Source organism: Balaenoptera borealis (genome assembly GCF_965194805.1).
Source record: "Balaenoptera borealis genome assembly, chromosome: 13".
In the NCBI taxonomy this organism is placed as follows: Eukaryota; Metazoa; Chordata; class Mammalia; order Artiodactyla; family Balaenopteridae; genus Balaenoptera; species Balaenoptera borealis.
Window position 1 is genome coordinate 95,345,629 of NC_138870.1, and position 17,820 is coordinate 95,363,448.

The 17,820-nt window shown below is 57.8% G+C and overlaps 1 protein-coding gene across 2 annotated transcripts; it reads right to left on the reverse strand.

The window, feature by feature from the left end:
* Positions 1 to 922: 922 nt before the first annotated feature.
* RAC2 (Rac family small GTPase 2) lies at positions 923 to 16,959 on the reverse strand. 2 transcript variants are annotated; one of them, XM_082350662.1, is made up of 7 exons: positions 16,128 to 16,959; positions 13,952 to 14,023; positions 6,983 to 7,100; positions 6,206 to 6,268; positions 5,711 to 5,870; positions 2,298 to 2,430; positions 923 to 1,689 (listed from the first exon to the last, which is right to left on the reverse strand). In XM_082350662.1, the coding sequence occupies exons 1-6, from the start codon at positions 16,139 to 16,141 to the stop codon at positions 2,300 to 2,302; spliced, it is 558 nt and encodes a 185-aa protein (XP_082206788.1). In that variant the 5' UTR covers positions 16,142 to 16,959; the 3' UTR covers positions 923 to 1,689; positions 2,298 to 2,299. The 2 variants fall into 2 exon arrangements, with proteins under 2 accessions (XP_082206788.1, XP_082206787.1); XM_082350661.1 differs by having other exon boundaries at positions 16,107 to 16,957.
* Positions 16,960 to 17,820: the final 861 nt, after the last annotated feature.

The following is a 17,820-nucleotide window of genomic DNA, read 5'->3' on the forward strand; positions in this document are numbered from 1 at the left end:
TCAGAACTTCAGGACTTAACGAGGGGCAGTGGAAGTGGCCGGGAGCCTGGAAGAGCAGAAAATGAAACCCAAATCATTTCACTGGCTGGGAATTGGGGGAACTTCTGTGTTGTCAGGGACGGGATCTTATATCTCTTTTTTTTAATCCTTTATTTTAGCTTCTCTAGAGTGTCAGCCCCTGAGGGCAAGAACTTGGGTGTACCGCTGGACCACAGAACAATGCCTGGCACAGAGTAGGTGTTCAGTGAATTTGTGTTGAATGGATGGATGACATTTAGATAGAGAAGCACAGTCGTCCAGAGGATTGGAAAGTCTGGCATTCGTGAACTAGCAAACACTGAGGTGGGACTGGCTCCATGCCTGTACCGCGACACTTTAGGGATGAGCTTCGCAAATCCTACAGCAGCCCCATCTCTCTTTTAAAGAAAGTTGCCTGTGTTTTGTGCCTGCTGGGACCGGCATTGCTTCCTTACACTGTTGGGACACTTTTCTGGGACCTCCAATAGTGGAGACTAGGGGTTTCTGGCTGCTCAACACCCATATTCCCAAATTCTGGCAAAGCTCTCAGTCTCCCTTTGAGAACCAACCCCTCCCTCCACTCTAGTGGGTATGGTTTTGAAAGGGCTGCCTCCGCTCCATGCTCTAGTGTGGCATGTAGTCCAGGCTTGACCAATCAGAACACAGCATTCTCCTGACAAATGTGATTGGTTGAAAAGACCTGAGCTGGTCCAATCAGAGTAAACCTTAATTAGAACTTTGCCTAGGGCAGACACTTGCTCTTTTTTGCTGAGCTTGAAACTGGAAGGATGAAGCCCTTGAGAGTCACCTGCCTAAGAATGAACCAGACATCAGAAGGTACAGGAAAGTGAGTTCTGATGACATCATTTGAGCCCCCTTGATCAAGCTGCACCTGAAGTCATGATATTTCCAAACTTGAATCAGTAAATTTATTTTCTGCTTAAGCAGGTTGAATTGGGTTTCTATTTGCAGTGACAGAAATCCTGACTGGCAGGGTCTGAAAGTTTTAAGACTGGCACAGGTAAATGTAGCTCAGGATCCTGTGAGTGGAGCAGAAAGACTTGAGAGGTGGCAGAAGTCAGCAGGACCCAGCCTTTTGATTGGCTGGGCAGGTGCCCACAGAGATTTAGAAAATCTGAATGTTTTATGTTGTCCCCAAAAGGAGGACTAAGACCAGAAGAACAAACTTCTCAGGCACTTAATTTAGCTCAGTAGGAGAACTCTCAGACAAGCAGGACCATCAATATTGGAGTAGACGGCCTCATGGGAGAGTGAGAGACCCATCCCTGAAGGTATATAAGTGGTGGCCGGCAACCATCTGGCCCGAAGTTTCCAGAGGGGATTCAGGTTTTGGGAGGGAGGAGTAAACAGGTAGATGATGCCATGTGTGGCATCTGACCACAGCAACACAGGGGTGGCTTATCGGTCCTGGGGCTCCCCCCTGGCTCCTGGGAAGGCAGGAGCATGAGGGAATGGGGACGCAGCACCTACAAATTCACACTCTTCCCCAGGGGGGACTCCAGCACAGAGAAGATGATGAACCAAGCTCTGCAGCCATCTTGCTAAGAAACGCCACAGGAAGGGGACAGCATGGCCAGCGGGGGTGCCATGGGGCTTTGGGTGGGGGCCCTGGAGGGTCAGAACCATCTGGCTGGGAGGGCTGGGTGTGTCCTGGAAGGAAGACAGACAGTGGGTGAGAATTTGGGGCCAAGCAGAACCCACAGCCCACTCCCGGCTCTCCTGGCTCACGGCTCATTCCAGCTCCCAGCTTTTGCTCAAGGTTGGCCAAGTCCTCTCCGTCCTTCTTGTCCCACCCATCCTGGAAGCCTCGTGGGTGCCTCCAACCCCTACCCATCCCTCCTCTGCCCCAGTAGCCTCATAACTCAGTCTGCCCTACCTCTACCCCTATATGTGGGTGTCAGGTCTCCTTGGCTCAACCGGCCTCTTCCAAGGGGTAGGGGCTGAGGTATCTCTCTGCCGTGATCCTCCCCGCCCTGCTGCAGGGACGGCAGAGGGGGAGCTCAGTGACACCACGCCTTGCCTCAGGTTACCTGGCATTTTCTGACACTTTGAACCTTCCTTCTGGGAATTGGGCTCACAGAGCAGGACCGGCTCAGGCAAATGGGCAACCTGAAGCCCCTTTGATGGTCCCTCTTCTGTCCCAACCTAAATGCCACTCCCGATGAAACCTAGGGCCACCGAAGAGTGGCTGGACGCCTCCCTCCCAGCCAGAGCCTGCTGTGTGTGGGGAGTGGGGGAGGGGAGGGAGGGGCTCTTACCCCTAGAGGATGCTGCAGGGCCGCTTCTGTGGCCGCGTGGGCTGGGGGCACAGGACAGCCCGGATCGCCTCGTCAAAGACGGTTTTCAGGCCTCTCTGGGTGAGGGCTGAGCACTCCAGGTATTTCACTGAGTCTGGGTTAGGGCAGCAAGAGGGTAGAGGCCTAGGTCAGGGCTGGGCAAAACCCCCTCCCACGCCATACAACTGCACTGGCTGTGGTGGCCACCTGCGCTGTGTCACTCAGAGCAGGGTATTTACCCCTCTGTGCCTCAGTCTCCTCATGTCGGAAAGGGAGAGTTTTATTCAGAGGGAGAGGTTAAGACACCCCTACGAGAGCAGGTCTGTGTCTTTCTTGGACACAAAAGTCCTTAATTTGAGGAAGGATACCTTCCTGGTAAGAAAGGGGCTCAAGCTACGGTGACCAAATTTCTCAGCGCCTCACTTTCTTCTAGAAAATTGCCACATGCCTGCCTCCATCCTCCCCCAGGAGGCCTGAGGAACCCGTGGCCCGCTCACTAGGACCTTCCAAATGTCATCTAACCAGTCCTTCACATCTCCCCACTTTACAGATGAGAAAACTGAGGCTCAGAAAAGTCACTTATCCAAAGTCACACACTAGACATTTCCCCTCCCCCAGGGGCAGCTGGGGGCCCTCAGCAAGAGGAATGGGAACTGGGGAGCACCCATTCCCCCATGAGGGGACCAGCCTTCTCCCACGTGACCACTCAGGGCTGGAGCACGGGGCACAGACAGAGAGGAAGGCAGGCTGAGCCCCACTCCCAGGGGCAGTGTTCTGTGACCTTCTGGAAGGAACCTGTGCGAGTTCCTGTGTCCATTACAACCCAGGCAGCCTCCCTGAAGTGAGCAACTGAAAAACCCCCTCTGCGAGAGGCCTGGGGGCCGATTTCAGGAAACAGAGAAGGAGAGGGGCAGGAAGGGGGAACTTTGCTGTTCTGTGGGGGGAAGGAAGCAGACCAACACTGATCAGCACCTGCTCCCTGCCAGGCACTGAGCTGGGCGCTTCCGACAACCCTGTGAAGAAATTCTGTGATTCCCCGCTTCCCAGGTGAGGAATCAGGCCCAGAGAGGGGATGCCCCGGGGCCAGAGACACACAGCTGGGAGAGGGGAGCCAGGATCTCAGGAGGGGCAGCCCAGGGACGAGGGAAAGAAAGTGTGGGGCAAGGACAAGGAAACCAAGGCTCAGAGAGGATGTCACTTGTCCTGAGTGGCACGCTGGATGTTTCCCTTGCACATGGGAGTGTTGTCCCACCAGGGAGCACAGGCAGTGGTCCCAGGGCTCAGCTGGCAGGTACGGAGCACCCCGAGTTGGGTCTGGGAGTCTCGTCACCATAACCTTCTGTGCCCAGAAGGGTGTCACTGGGCATTTGGCCACTGTCTCCCTGCAAGGGACCGTAGCCAGTGTCCACTTCTTTCTTCCACACCCTCCAGCTGCGTCCTCCCTGGTACCTGCCACCCTCCTACTTCCTGGATCAGTAGTGTCTAGAGAAAGGGTCCTGACTGGGGGCCTGGCCACTCCAGGACTTCAGCCTGTCCCCCCTCTCTGCGCCCCAGTCTCCCACCTGTGGGGGCAGCAGACCACCCTGATCATGGCTGAGAGAGCCACCCAGCCCGGATTCGAGTCTCGGCTCTGGCACATCCCGGCTGGGTGGCCTTGAGCCAGTGACTTCTCTGTGAGCCTCAGTTTCCTCCTCTGTAAAGTGAAGTGATGAGAGTCCCTCCTTCATAGTTGCTATGACGATGAAGCAGGAGAATGCACAGGCCCAGCACCCAGGAAGCGCTCAATCCTGTGATTAGCAGCTGGGATCAGAGCTGCCCCACAGCTCATCACCCTGGGCTGGTGGGCAGAGGCAGCTGCTGTCCTCATTAGCCTGCAGGCCCCCCAGCTCTCCCCCTTGGCCTGGGCTGGTCCGAGGCAAGTTCAAAGTCATTAGTCACTGCCCCTGGCCACCCCCAGCTGGTATTGGCTCCAAGATGGATTGGCTAGAGGCCAAGGCAGGAACCCCAAGTCCTCTCCTCATGAAGGAGAAAGGAACTTTAGGGAGTGTGTAGGCTGGCTAGTACGGATGGGGAAACTGAGGTCCAGAGAGGGGGAGCCACTGGCCCAAGGTCACGCAGACAGTCAGTGCCAGGACCAGAATCCAGGCTTCCAGGTCCCATCTTATCCCAAAGCTTGTGCTTTAAGAAGGATGGGGTCGGACACAGCCTGGAGAGTCACTGTCTTGGGTGGAAGGAGTCCGGGGGGACAGGCTGTTCAGAAAGAAGGGAAGGCAGGGGTGCAATCCCCAATATTTGTGAGGAAAGACCAGAGGGCCTGAGAGCCAGAGCCCCTAGGATGGGGCATAGGACCCAGGGTTTAAGTGGCAGCGGGGGCCCCTGGGAAAGACGGCCATGTCACTGGGCTAGTCACATGAAGCAGGGGGTGATGGCTGTGGTTTCTCTTCCTGTGAAGAGATGTGAGTCCCCAGGGCCCTCCCAGTTCCGGCGGAAGGAAGAGTGGTAGGGCTGAGGGAGGGATGGGTTGCAGCAGGCCCCACCAATTCAGGGGCCAAACCCTGGGTCTGCAGGACCCTGCGGTGACGCAGAGCACCCTGGGCAGCTGGGTCACTGCTCATAGTGGCCAAACCCCACTGGTGGCCCCAGGCTCTTGGGCAAGTACCCTGTCCCCAGGCAGGTCAGGGCCTGACGAAGGACAGCAGACCTGGACGCCACGGAAGAGGCCAGACCCATCGGTCATCACCTCCCTGGTGCAGGCAGCCCTGAGCCACCACGAGGAGGCCCCCAAGCCAGCGGTTTGTGGTCCTGTGTTCAAATCCTGCTTCTGCCACCTACCAGCTGCGTGACCCTGAGCAGTCACTTCTTTGGTCCAGTGGCCGGGAGGCAAAGAGGAGTTGGGCTGAGAAGCCAGGAGGGTGAGGAACGGGGGGTGAGAAAGTTGCAGAGGGAAAGCCGTCACCCTTCAAACCCAAGCAGAAGCACCACCTCCAGGAAGCCTTCCCGGAAAACCCAAGCTTGACTTGGCTGCTCGTCCTCTGAGAAACCACAGCACACCCCGCTCCATCCCTGCTTCTCTCTGTCCAAGTGCACTTATTTCAATATCTGTTTATGGATTACACTAATACTATAATAATAATTAACAGAGTGCTTCCCATGTGCAGTGTTGCTTTAGGAGCTCATGGGTGTGAATTCATTTAATTCTCCCAACCACCCAGAGCTACTGCTGTTGCCATGGTTCATTGATGAGGAAACATAGGCCCAGAGAGGCTAAGTGACTCGTCCAGGGTCACACAGCTAGTACACGGCACACCCAGGGTGGAACCGCACAGCCTGGCCCTGGAAGCTATGTTTGCAATCACCCTGCACCCAGCTCCCCTGTCTGAGCCCGAGCCCCGTACCGATCTCCTTGGCCAGCGCCAGGCCCTGCGGGTAAGTAATAGGCGCCAGCTTCTTCTCCTTCAGCTTCTCGATGGTGTCCTTGTCGTCCCGCAAGTCCAGCTTGGTGCCCACCAGGATGATGGGCGTGCTGGGGCAGTGATGCCGCACCTCCGGGAACCACTGGACCGGTGGGTGGGGGCAGGAGGTCGTGCAGGGGGTAGGGGGAGAAGAGGGGCACCAAGTTGGGAGGAGATAATAGGGGGGCATGAGGGTGTGTGGGGAGGAGAGAGGACAGGTTAGAGAGTAAAGCTAACTATCACAGCCCCCTCTGAGACCCCCTCTGAGTCTCACCCCGATTCCCTCCCACCAGCCCTGGGTGGCACTAGGGACCCTCTCTGCCCACATCCTCTGCTGCCTCAGAGGCAGGCCAAAGTCAGCGGTCCCACCCTCCCGTGCTCCCCTCCCTCAGGGTCACCTGCCCCATCCCCCCAGGACCCCCGCTCCATCCTGCTCACCTTGGCCCGGACATTCTCATAGGAGGCTGGGCTGACAAGAGAGAAGCAGATGAGGAAGACGTCCTGGGGGGTCAGACAAGGGTTACTCGTGAGGGGAGGCCTGGGGGCACCCCACCTGGGCCCTCCCACACCTGGGCAGCCACTGAGGGCTGGAGCAGCCCAGGGGATGCGGGGCGCTTAGGATCCGGCAGAGCAGGGATTCCCTTCCCACCTCTACACCAGGCTGCTGCTTGTTTATCCAACACTTCCTAAAGGCCAGAGCCTGTTCTAAGTGGTTAATCTTCACACAACACTGTAGCGGTGCTGCTGTTACCCCATTCTACAGATGGGGAAAGTGAGGCTTACAAGGATTAAAGCATTTGCCATCTGGAACTCCAGAATCCATGCTCCTCACCGGGCACTCACTACCCACCCCCCACCCCCTGTCTGGTCACCAGCCCCAGCGCTTTCCTTGCCACCCTGGAGAGAGAGCCCAGCAGCCACAGAGCCACGTGCAGATGTGCCCTCATCACTCCTCCCCTCCCCTAGCAGCCCGAGAGCTGGCCATCCTGAACTCCCATTGGTCCAGAGTCTGCCTGCCCCACCCACTGAGAACCAGGTGGTGCCAGAGCCCAAGAGGCAAAGGGGCTGGGAAGACAGAGGGCACAGTAATGACAAGGGACTGATGGAGGGCGGGGACTCCTTGCGCTGGGCCTTAAGGGGAGGGTCAGGGTTCACCAGGCAGAGGGAACAGGGACGCAAAGCCCAGGACCACGAGGAGGGGGTGGGGCAGCATACCGTCTGCGGGTAGGAGAGCGGCCGGAGGCGGTCGTAGTCCTCCTGCCCTGCCGTGTCCCACAGCCCCAGGTTCACGGGCTTGCTGTCCACCATCACATTGGCTGAATAGTTGTCAAACCTGTGGGAACAGGCAAGATTGAAGGGTCAGTCTCCAGCCCCAGAGTCTGGGGACTTGCAGTCCATGGTTCCATGGCAGAGGCCAAGACCCAGAGAGGGGCTACAACAGGACCAAAGTCACAAAGCACTATGCAGTTGGGTTTTATTTTTTATTTTTTTTAAATACTGATCTATTACATAAGAAATGTTAAACGCAGGTAAGCATAAAGAGGAAAACATTGTCTCTACTGTTTTTCTGCCCTTACCTACCCTTTGGAGAGATGATTTTTCAAGGCTGCATAACATTCTCTCCAAGTCATGATCAGGATAAACTTTACCCACCTCCTAGGCTGGACGCTGCGGCTGGTCACCCAATATTTGTTGAATGAGTGTTCATTCCCATCTTAGGTTGGGTCCCCCCAGAAGCAAACCCTGAGATGAGGGAGTGGCACCAGTGGTTTATTTGGGAAGTGACTCCAGGCAGCCTAGGGGAAGGGACAGCAGCTATTGAGCTGCTACTGTGCGGGAACTGGGGCTCCGTCTTGCTGGGGCCACTGAGCTCAGGGCATCCCCCAGAGGAGGCAAGGAGCTGGGGTATTTATCCACCTTCTCCATCTCCCACTGGCAGAGGGAAGTCCTTGAGTGTTAATTCCCTGGCCTTCCAGCCCACCCCTAGTGCACACCAAAAACTGTCAGTTACTGGAGATTTCAGGAAATGCCACTGGCACACACTGGAAAGGCACATGTTGAAGGAATAGGGTGGGACAGAGGCTAAAATCTCCCTGCCAAAACCAGAGAGGCCTCCAGGGCAATCACACAAGCTCCCACTGTGGGGAAACATCCCAGACACCTCCCTCCCTGTCCCCGACCTGGAAAGAGCTTGTCGTCCCCTCTCTCAGGCAACTGCTTTGCCTGACTATGAACTGGTTTTAGTGTGTCTCTGTCCCGCTGTGGGCTGCGGGCCGCGTGAGGGTGGGGCCCATGTCTGTTTCATCTCTGAAGACTCAGGACTGGCACCTAGTGAGTGTAGGTGGAACAGAGTTAAACCAAACTGAACTGAAGCCCTTGGGATGCCACCTCCTCCACGAAGCCCTCCCAGAACACTGCTCAGTGACAGGCTGCAGAAGCCGTAATGCTTCAGAGCAACTCCAAAGACATCTATCCTGTGACAGGCAATCCCCCCCCCCAAAAAAAGTGGGCAACCTGACATGTTTAACACCCCACGCTTGTCCAGCCTTAAGTTCCGCAGATGGCCCTGCTCCCTCCTGCCTGGAAAGTTCCTGCAAACGCCCACCAGCTCCCCACTCTTCTTCTTTCCTGGTGCTGGGCTGACTCTTACTCATCCTCCCTCCAGTCCCATTTCAAGGTCACCTCCAGGAAGCCTTTCCCGAGCCCCAGCCAGGTTGGAGCGCCCACCCCATCCCAACTCAGTAATCTGTGGTGGACTCAGCACCCAAACAGCAGACATCAAGCCTGGCTTGTTCCTCACTGCACCAAGACCAGCCTCACACCTGGCACGTAGTAGGTGCTCTGTAGACCTACTCTTCGTACCACCCATACCATAGTGGGATTTCAGGCGGAAGGCACTGTTCAGGGAGACATCACTGGGCATGATGGGGAAAGAAGTGCCCATGCTTTCTTTGGCTTCTGCCAGAAACACTCCTTTGGGATGAGCTTAGGATGCAGGGACACTCTTTCCTTTAATGTCCAGTCTGAAATTCTGACACCAAAAAGCCCCCCAAGATTCCTTGAGCCAAAGGCATCTGTCTTCTCTGAACCAACTCCAGGGTCTCAGGGGCCGTGGCAATGGGGAAAGAGCTGGTTCCTGGGACTTTTAGCAGCACCAAGCACCTGCTCTGGGGCTGGCCAGAGGGCTAGGGACCTTCATACATTAGGTCTTGAAGTCCCAAGTGATCCAAGATAAAAGAACCTCAAGTTATTGCCATTAGACAGTTGAGGAAACCAAGGCCCCAAGAGGTCAAATAACTTTTCCAAGGCCAGCCAGCTCACAAGCATAGGAGCTAGGATTTGAACCTGGCTTCCTCTGTACACTCATTTGTGAGCGAGAGAGTGGACAAATGCACTGCAGGAGGGTTGATTCGCCTGGAGATAGCCACCCAGAGGTGGGAGAGAACAGTAAGTTCCTTGTGAAGCCTTGTGCTGGTTGTGTGACCCTGGGTGAGTAACCCAGCTTCTCTGAGCCTCACTTTCCTCATTGTGAAAAAAGCCCTATCTCTTGGGGCCATTAGGAGGATCCAGGGACAGAGGACATTCAAGCCACCTCATGGGGAGATGCTGAGAGGCTGAACAATCTCATCCTTAAGCATCACCGGCCCCCCACAGAGGACCAGCTGCCAGAGCCTGAGGGATTACTGCAGGGACAATGATCTACGACTTCCGGGGTCCCCTACTTCAGAGACCCACAGGCAGCCAGGACCAGAGGAACCTTATACCACCACTGTGGCCAACCCTCACTCCCATTTTCCAGATGAGGAAACTGAGGCTCACAGACAGGAAGGGACTTGCCCAAGATCTCACAGTCAGTTGGTGGCAGAGCCAGGACTAGATCCTGTTACCCAATTCAGAAAAGCTCATGGTGTAAGCATCACTGCGACTTCATGGCTGGAGACTCAGCGGAGTTTGAGCTGGGGTGTGGGGGCTGACCGGGAGCTGTGGAGAGGGCAGGGAGCTCACGCTGGCTGAGCACCCAGGGGTGCCAAGTGCTGTTCCAGGCCCTTCATACTTAGATCGTTTCAGCGAGCCCAGGAAGTGGATTCTACCGTGGTGCCCATTTTACACACCAGGAAACTGAGAGTCAAAGCCCGAGAGTGACCTGCCCACAGTCACACGGCTGGAGTGCTTTCACCCAGAGTCTGTGTGGCTTCTTTGTGCACCCCCAGGGCTGCAGGCCCGGCCCTGACCCCAGCATGGAGTGGAGGAGGGGTATGGAGGGCAGGTGAAAGGGGGCTCAGCGCCGGGCATCACCTGACCACCACCCAAGCCTCCAGGGAAAAGAAGGTGGATTCACAGAACACAGAGACCACAGGGCATGTATGGCTGTGACTTGGGGACCAGGGAGGATTGATAGGTCAGGTGAGGCATGGACCACTGCTGGATTTGGGGCGTGGTCCTCCAGGCAATGGGGCGCCACCGAGGGGCTTCACCAGGCAGGGGTTACATGATCAGCTTTGCATTTGGAAAAGGCCCTCTTGGCCACTGGGTGGAAAAGTCTTAGAGAAGGGTCAGAGGGGAAGCTGGGAGACAGAGCCACTGGTGAGAGAGGCGGGTGGTTGGAGGAGATGGGGGAGCGGAGAGGTGTCCCAGGTGGGATGCGAGGGGACAGAGGGCGTGTATGAGCAGTGGGGAGGCTTGAGCCAGCAAGACACAGTGAGGGAATAACTCGCCCGGTGGCAGGAGTATGGGGTGAGGGGGAGGTGCGAGGCCAGGCAGGAAAGCTCAGCAGGGCCCCCGGTACGTCCATTAGGGAGGCTGCACGCCATCCTGTCTATGGGAATCTGGGCTGGATTTGCCAGTTTACAAAGGAAGGTGAAAACCAAGTACTGGCCCATCCGACCTAAATTAACCACCTGTGTTCTTCCTTCCCAGAGACAAGCCCCCACAGAGCTGAGCCCCCTGCTGGTGGCTGAGTTCCAGCACCTTCTCAGGACAGGCTGGCGCATGCCCTCCCCGCCTGCCAGGCTGGCCCTGTCACTACAGAGCACCAGCGATGTGCTCATCTCTGTTCTAGAAGCTGGTCTAGTGCAGCGGTCCCCAACCTTTTTGGCACCATGTCTTCTTTCATGGAAGACAATTCTTCCACGGAATGCGGGGGGCGGGTGGGGGGTGCTGGTTCAGGTGGTAATGCAAGCGATGGGGAGCGATGGGAGCTGCAGATGAAGCTTCGCTCACTCACCCGCTGCTCACCTCCTACTGTGCTGCCGGGCTCCTAACAGGCCGTGGCCCGGGGGTTGGGGACCCCTGGTCTAGTGAACTAGACAGACCAGGGCCCTGTCCTCATGGAGCTTCCATCCCAGCAGGAGAAGTCAGATCGGGAAGGGCTACGAAGAATGTCAAGCAGGGTGGAGAGGTGGAGGGGGCCTGGGCGGAGGGAGGGGCTGCTTTAGACAGTGGGTCAGGGAGGGGATACCTCGGCCGGGAACCGAGTGATGGAAGTGGCGAGTGCAGAAGCCTGGGGGAGGCTGGCGTGTCTGGTCCCCGAGGACCAGAATGGAGTAAGTAAGAGGTGGGTTTTAAGGGAGGAATTTAGGCCAAGGTGTGGCTCCATGTAATTTTCGCTTTTGAAAGCTCACCTGGGCTTCGGTTTGAGAATGGTCATAAGGAGAGGGGAAAAGGGAGAACCCCTAGGTCACAGGTACCCGAGAGCAGGGTCTTCCTGCCTTGTCTTTGTATCCCCAACACCCAGCACAGGGCCATCCACAGAGCAGGCTTCGGTCTCCGCATCTGTGAGACGGGGCTTTGACCCTGAGCTCTTATCCCCCAACCCGCAGGCAGCAAGCTCAGCTCAGCTCTCTCGCTTATCTGATCTGGTCCACTGGCACATGCCTCCGGCCCCAGCAAACCCTACCACCCCCAGCCCCAGAACTCTCTTGACCTTTATCTCTGTGCCAGAGATCTCAGGCTGCCTGTTCTCCCCAACTCCGCTCTCCCCGGCTGTCCCCACCCTCCACTGTCAAGGGCTCAGGGTGGCTTATTTTCCCCTCCCTGTCACAGGGGTGCAAGCACTGTAGCAGGAGCCCCTCTGGGGGCTTGTCCAGAGCCGAGTAGCTCCGTATGGAAGATAAAGAGGGTGGGGTGCAGGCCTGGCCACATACCTGGCAGGGTCCAACACAAAATGAAAATGCAGGGACCCCTGTTCAAACATTAAGAATTTCAGGATGGGGGCATCCGAGCATTAAACCAAGTGCAGGACCCACCTGAGTGTGTGCCTGCCTAGATGGCTCACCCAGGAGCCGGCCCTGCTCTCTGACCCAACCCCTCAGGGTCCTGGGAAGGTAAACCTTGCCTGGTCCATTCTGTCTGTCCTTCCACAAGGTTGTCCAGGACAATCGAATCCACTCGGGGCCACCAGGGGCCAGTCTCTCCGGGCTGCTGAGCGCAACTGGCCCTACCTTGGCCGCTGCTGGTCCCGCCATCTTGCACCAGCGAACTCGCCTCCCATCCCCCTGCACGGGGAAGGCGCCCAGGCAATGAGCTTGGCATCTCCCAGCCCTGCCCCTCCTCTTAAAGAAAGGGAAACTGAGGCTCACAGAGGGGAAGCCATTGGTCTAATATCTTTGAGCAAGTGGGCCCTCCAGCCCAGCTGCAACAGGCAGAGACAGGACACAGGTAGCGCCAGCACAGTCCTGGTGATAGTGGCCTTCTGCAGGAGCTGCCTTCCCCGATTCTGCACCTGCCTTCCCGCTCAGGTCTAGAGCCAGCCCTCCCTCAGCACCAGGAGGCATTTGGTGATTGATGGTGAGTGTGCAGGTAAGGGCCGATGCGGAGAGGGGCACTGGCGCCGTAGGGGGAGTTGGGAAATGAACCGGAGCAGAAATCAGTTTTCCAGGCTTCCTACCCAGGTTTCTCTGCCCTCTCCTGGCTGCCATCCTCCTGCCCGGGCTGGGGTCCCTGAGGCAACTGGAGCCTGGGCCGGTGTCCCAGGGAGAGATATCAGTAGAGGGAGCCCAGCCCACCTGGTGACCCTGGGGGACAGGCCCCTTAGCAGCCGTGAGCCTCAGCTTCCCCCGCGGGCGCCCTGGGGCTAGAATAATAGTCACCTCCTCCCGTGAGCATCAGATGAGGTCACACATGTGTGACATTTCATCCAGGGACCAGCACACGGTAGGCCCTTGATAGATGGTAGCGGTGACCCATCCTGCTAGGGCCTCTCCATGAAGTTCAATTCAGGTCGGCTCAAAACAGATATATCGTGTCTAAGGCAACGTGTAGACTGCGCTGTGCATAAGACACTCTGCTAAGACAACGGGGAGACCCGATAAGAACTGGACGTGGCCCCCTGCCCTCTGTAGGCTCATGATCATGGGAAAGATCAGATAAAGTCTCTCTGGGGAGTGAAAGACACTTTCAGGCTAGATCAGAAAGGCTTCCTGGGGGAGCAGGCACTGGAGCTGGCCTGGAGGTCTTAGACACGTGGACATGGGAAGGAAAAGCAGTCCAGGCAGAGGGAAGAGCTGGAGCAAAGGCCCTGAGGTGGAAATGCCCAGGGAGTGTTTGGTGACCAGGGGCGGGAAGCAGACGGGACAAGAAGCAAAGTACTGGGCTATGAAGCCAGAAAGGAAGGTGCGAGAAGGCCACACAGAGCCCTGGATGCTGTGCTATGGAGTTGGGGGGCTGTCCTGAGAGGCATGGGGCCATCGAGCATCGGTGACAGGGGGCTGGTGCTTCCCATTCACCCCACATACTCCTACATACCCGTGTGTCAGGTGACAGCCCTGCCACCACATCCAACACGAGGGCAGGCCTCCAGGTGGCACTGCCCTCTCCCCCGACACACACGTGGGCCCTGATGTCTCTGATCTCCCGGTGTCAAGGCCCTCCACTACTCGCCCCCGCCCCTCTTCCACCCCGCTTTTGCTCACGCCAGCCCTCTGCATCTCCCTGCTTGAAGGCCACCCGCTCCCTGGCACGCCTTCTGCACCTCCCCACCCCACGGCGGCCTCTCTCCCCTCTGGGAGCCCTCGGCACTCATCCCGGCGCTGGTTGCTGCCTCCCCGGCTGAATCAGTGGGCAGCTCTGCCAGGCAGAGACCGGCTGGAGCACGGCCTGGCTCACAGGATGTGCCTGAAAAGGGGGTGGGCTTGGTGATGCGTGTCTCCCCAGCCTCCGAGCGCCCCGCCCATGCACAGAACTCACACGGTGGGGATGTACTCTCCCGGGAAGGCGTTGGTGGTGTAGCTGATGAGCAGGCAGGTCTTGCCCACGGCTCTGAAAGACAGAAAGTTCGAGAGGACAGTGGTCATGGGCCCTGCCCGAGACTCAGGGAGGTTTCTCAGCACCTGCCCAGTCCCCTAGCCCAGCCCTCAGAGAAGACCCAGGCCCACCCCTCTGGGCCTCAGTGTCCCCGGCTGAGAATCCCTGTACCAGCGTTCTCACACCTGAGAGTCCTAAGAGTCATCTGGGGTGTTTGTTAAAGGACAGACTTCAGGGTCCTACCCCAGAGATTCTCAATCAGGGGTGTGGGGTGGATCTGGGAATTTGTATTGTAACAGGCTTCCCCGGGTGACAGTGATGTGAGACAGAGGGTTAAGAGCAGGGGGTCCCCAGGAGGCCCCTGGTACCTGTCCAGGGCTCTGCCTTCACTCCCCTGGGATCCAGATCCCAGCTTCATCACCTACCCAGTGGTAGCACGATCTTAGGCAAGTCACTTAACCTCCCTATGCCTCAGTTTCCCCATCCAGAAAATAGGGATAAGGTGAGTTGATCTCATAGGATGGACTGAGAAGTAAATTAGACGAAGCCGGTAAAAGAACTGAGCACTGTCCTGGCATATTGTAGCAGCCAGCAAATGCTGGGGAAAGCCTGACCCTCCTCTTTCCCTCCCACCTCACCATGGCAGTTAAAAGCATGGAGTTTAGGAATCAGAGAGACCAGGATTCAAATCCCATGAGGTCTTGGGCAAATGACAACTTCTTTGAGCTTCAGTTTTCCCACCTGTAAAATGGGCCTAATATTAGGGTTGGTGGGAGGATAAAATAGAGGAGTGTGACTAAGCCCAGGGCCTGCACATAGTAAGTACTAAGTTAGTAGTGATCGCCATTATTCGCACAGTCTTCGCCCTCAGTCTGCTGGGCTGGGAGGGGGCAGGGGGTACAGGTAGCCCTGGGCCTTCCCCTGCCCCACTTGGTTTCGTCACTTCCTGCTCCGAGGGGACCGGCTGCCCTCTTCTCCCCACCCACTCCCCCGGGCCTGCCAACAAGGTAACTCTAAGTGACTGGAACATTGCCCTTGGCTTCCGCCCTCCCCTCCTCAGATCAGATATAAAGCAGAAGTGAGCAGGGCTGGACAGGCGGGCAGATAACATGCATCAGAATCAGCCCACCCCAGGTCAGGAAAATCAAGTCTCTTAAGGCCTCAGGCTGCCCCTCAGTAGGATGGGAGGGTTGGATAAGAGGCCCGCCCAGCCAGACCATGTGGGAATGTGTCGGGGTTGAACCTACAGAAAACCCCAGACGGTACCTGCGGGCTGGACCCTAAGACAGTGCTGCTGGCAGGCACGAGAGATGGGCATATCAAAGCTGTCATTTTACAGAGGAGGAAACTGAGGCCCATAGTGGGGGACATGACAACCTGAGGTCGCTGAGATCTAACAGCTGAGAAGGCGCCTCGGCTCAGCCTGGCCCACACTGACCCCCCCAGTCACCCTCCCACCCCTTCCTCCTCCTTCCCCAGCTCTGTCTCTCACGCCCCTCCCCCTTCTGCTCCTCACCACAGCCTCCACACAACCTCCCCAGCCACGCAGGCTGAGGCTCAGGAGGCCGGCTTCACTGAACACACTTACATGCAGGACAACCAGTCAAAATATCTCAAGGGACCCCACATCAACCCTGAGGACATGGGCCTCTTTCCAGATGGCCAAGCTGAGGTTCAGAGAGGCGCTGTGACTTGCCCAAGGCCACACAGCAGCGCAAGCCAGTGACTAGAGCCCAGGTCAGCCTGGGGACCCACCCCTGCCCCCAGCCGGCATCCACAGAATCGAAGCCTGAGGGCCCGTGGGAGACCAGCCCCAGCTCTCAGGGTGCAGGCGAGGGGCCCCAGGCACCCCCAACCCTAGTCCTGTACTCTCCACCCAGGCAGCTTCCGGGGTGAGGTAGGCAGAGAGAGTGGAGCTGTCCTCAGCCCACCCCTGGGGTTCCCTCTGGGCCCTGGGAGAAAAAGGGAGCCGTTCCTCCGGCGGCCTCCGAGGGACCCCTCCATCTGCAGGGCAGGGGGCTTCCCCAGGGGCGCCAGGGCGGGAGGGTCCAGGGCTACCCCGGGACGGAGCTGTCAGCAAGTCCAGCCGGGTACCTACCCATCTCCCACCACCACACACTTTATGGCCTGCATCGTGTCCGAGGCCTGGGGGGCGGTGGTGCTGACAGCTCAGGGCCCGGAGCGCTTCTGCAGACACGGGGGTATGGAGAGCTGGAGAGGCACCCTGAGCAAGGAGCAGCCGCAGCGGGACAGGAGGCGGGAGGAAGCGGAAGGGGAACTTACCCAAGCGGCTGCCCCCACGGCCGTTTGCAGAAGGCGGAGCCTGCGGTCTGGCAGAACGGCTCAAGGGGGGGATGGCCCTCAGGGGCTGGGCTGGGCCCTGGCCACCCCCGTGGGCATCCCTGCTCCGGGACACCAGCAGGAGAGCTGGGGACCCTCTGGGCTGGAGACTCACTTCCATGGGCAGGGCCAGAGCTGTTCTCCAAGAACCTGAGGCTCCTAAGAATGTAGTTCACCTCGGTTCTGGTCAATAAGCATTTAACGAGCACCTACTGAGTGCCAGGCACAGGATCGGGTACTGGTGAGTCTAGGATGTGAGCGGGAAGATACGGCTTCATCACAGGTGTCCATAAAACAAGGCAGGAAGTGATGGGGCCAGGGAAGATTGACAGGGAGGGGACCTCAGAGTTACACAGAGGGCGAGCTAGGGCCTTCGAGGTGGCCTTCAAGCTGGCACTTGAAAGCTAGTGTCAGAGATAGGGCTCTCCAGAGGGGAACACATGGATGCTACCCAAGCAGGGGCCAGTGTGGGACCCCCTGAGTGTGGAACGATGGGAGAGATATGGGGGGGGATATGATGGGGCAGGAAGGGAGGTGGGGATCAGCTGACAGAGAAGAGGAAACGTCAAGGGAAGTGATGGGCAGTGCCCCACGCCAGCCAGGCCCTGTGCTGGAGGCAGCCCTGGGGGACCGGGCACCCTGGCTCAGGAGCCGTGGCCCGTTTGAACGATGCTGAAACAGAAGGCCTTAGAAGCCAGTTGATTCACTAGGATCGCCCAGCCTGAAATCAAACCCAGGGCCAGGTGACTCCAAACTCTTCTGTCACCCCGGCTGCTGTCTGGGGGACAAAGCCTGAGTGCTGCAGTGGGTGGGGAGGGCGAGTGCGCCCCCTCAGCCTCGAGGGGCCTCGGGATCTGAGCAGCACTGGATCTCCGCAGCGGGCTCCAAGTTCACTCTTCTTTGCCACCGCTCCCCATGCCCAGCACCCCTCCGGCTGCAGGGACAAGGGGCAGGAGGGGATGGGCAAAGCCACTCGTCACCCACCCCGGTGGGTCACTCAGGTCAAACCAGGAAACCAGCCGGAGAATTTGGAGCGCCGGGTGCGGGGCAGCCAGCGCCACTCCCACGCTATCCCCCCCACCTCCACCCCACCCCACCCCCGTCACTCCAGCACCTGGATCTGAACCTTCCCAGACCTTCCACACAAGTTACGGGCTTCCCAAAGACAGCTTCTGCCGAAAGGGAAATGCTACCTCCCCAAGGACCTGCTCCAAAAACTTGGCCAGTCAATGAGTAAAACCTGCCAACAAACTCTGACGTCGTCGCTCTGTGCTTTACATGGGCTGAGCTGAGACAGTGGAAAGCGCTTCACGGAGCCCAGCCGGGGTCAGGAAGGCCAAGCATCCCCGCATGACCCACCCTGGGCACCTCACAGGCCACCTACGGACTTTGTTCTGGCTACTCTCCCCCAAATCCACATTCTTTTCCCAACCACTGCAATCCCGAGCCCATAGGAAAACCTCTGTGTTAAT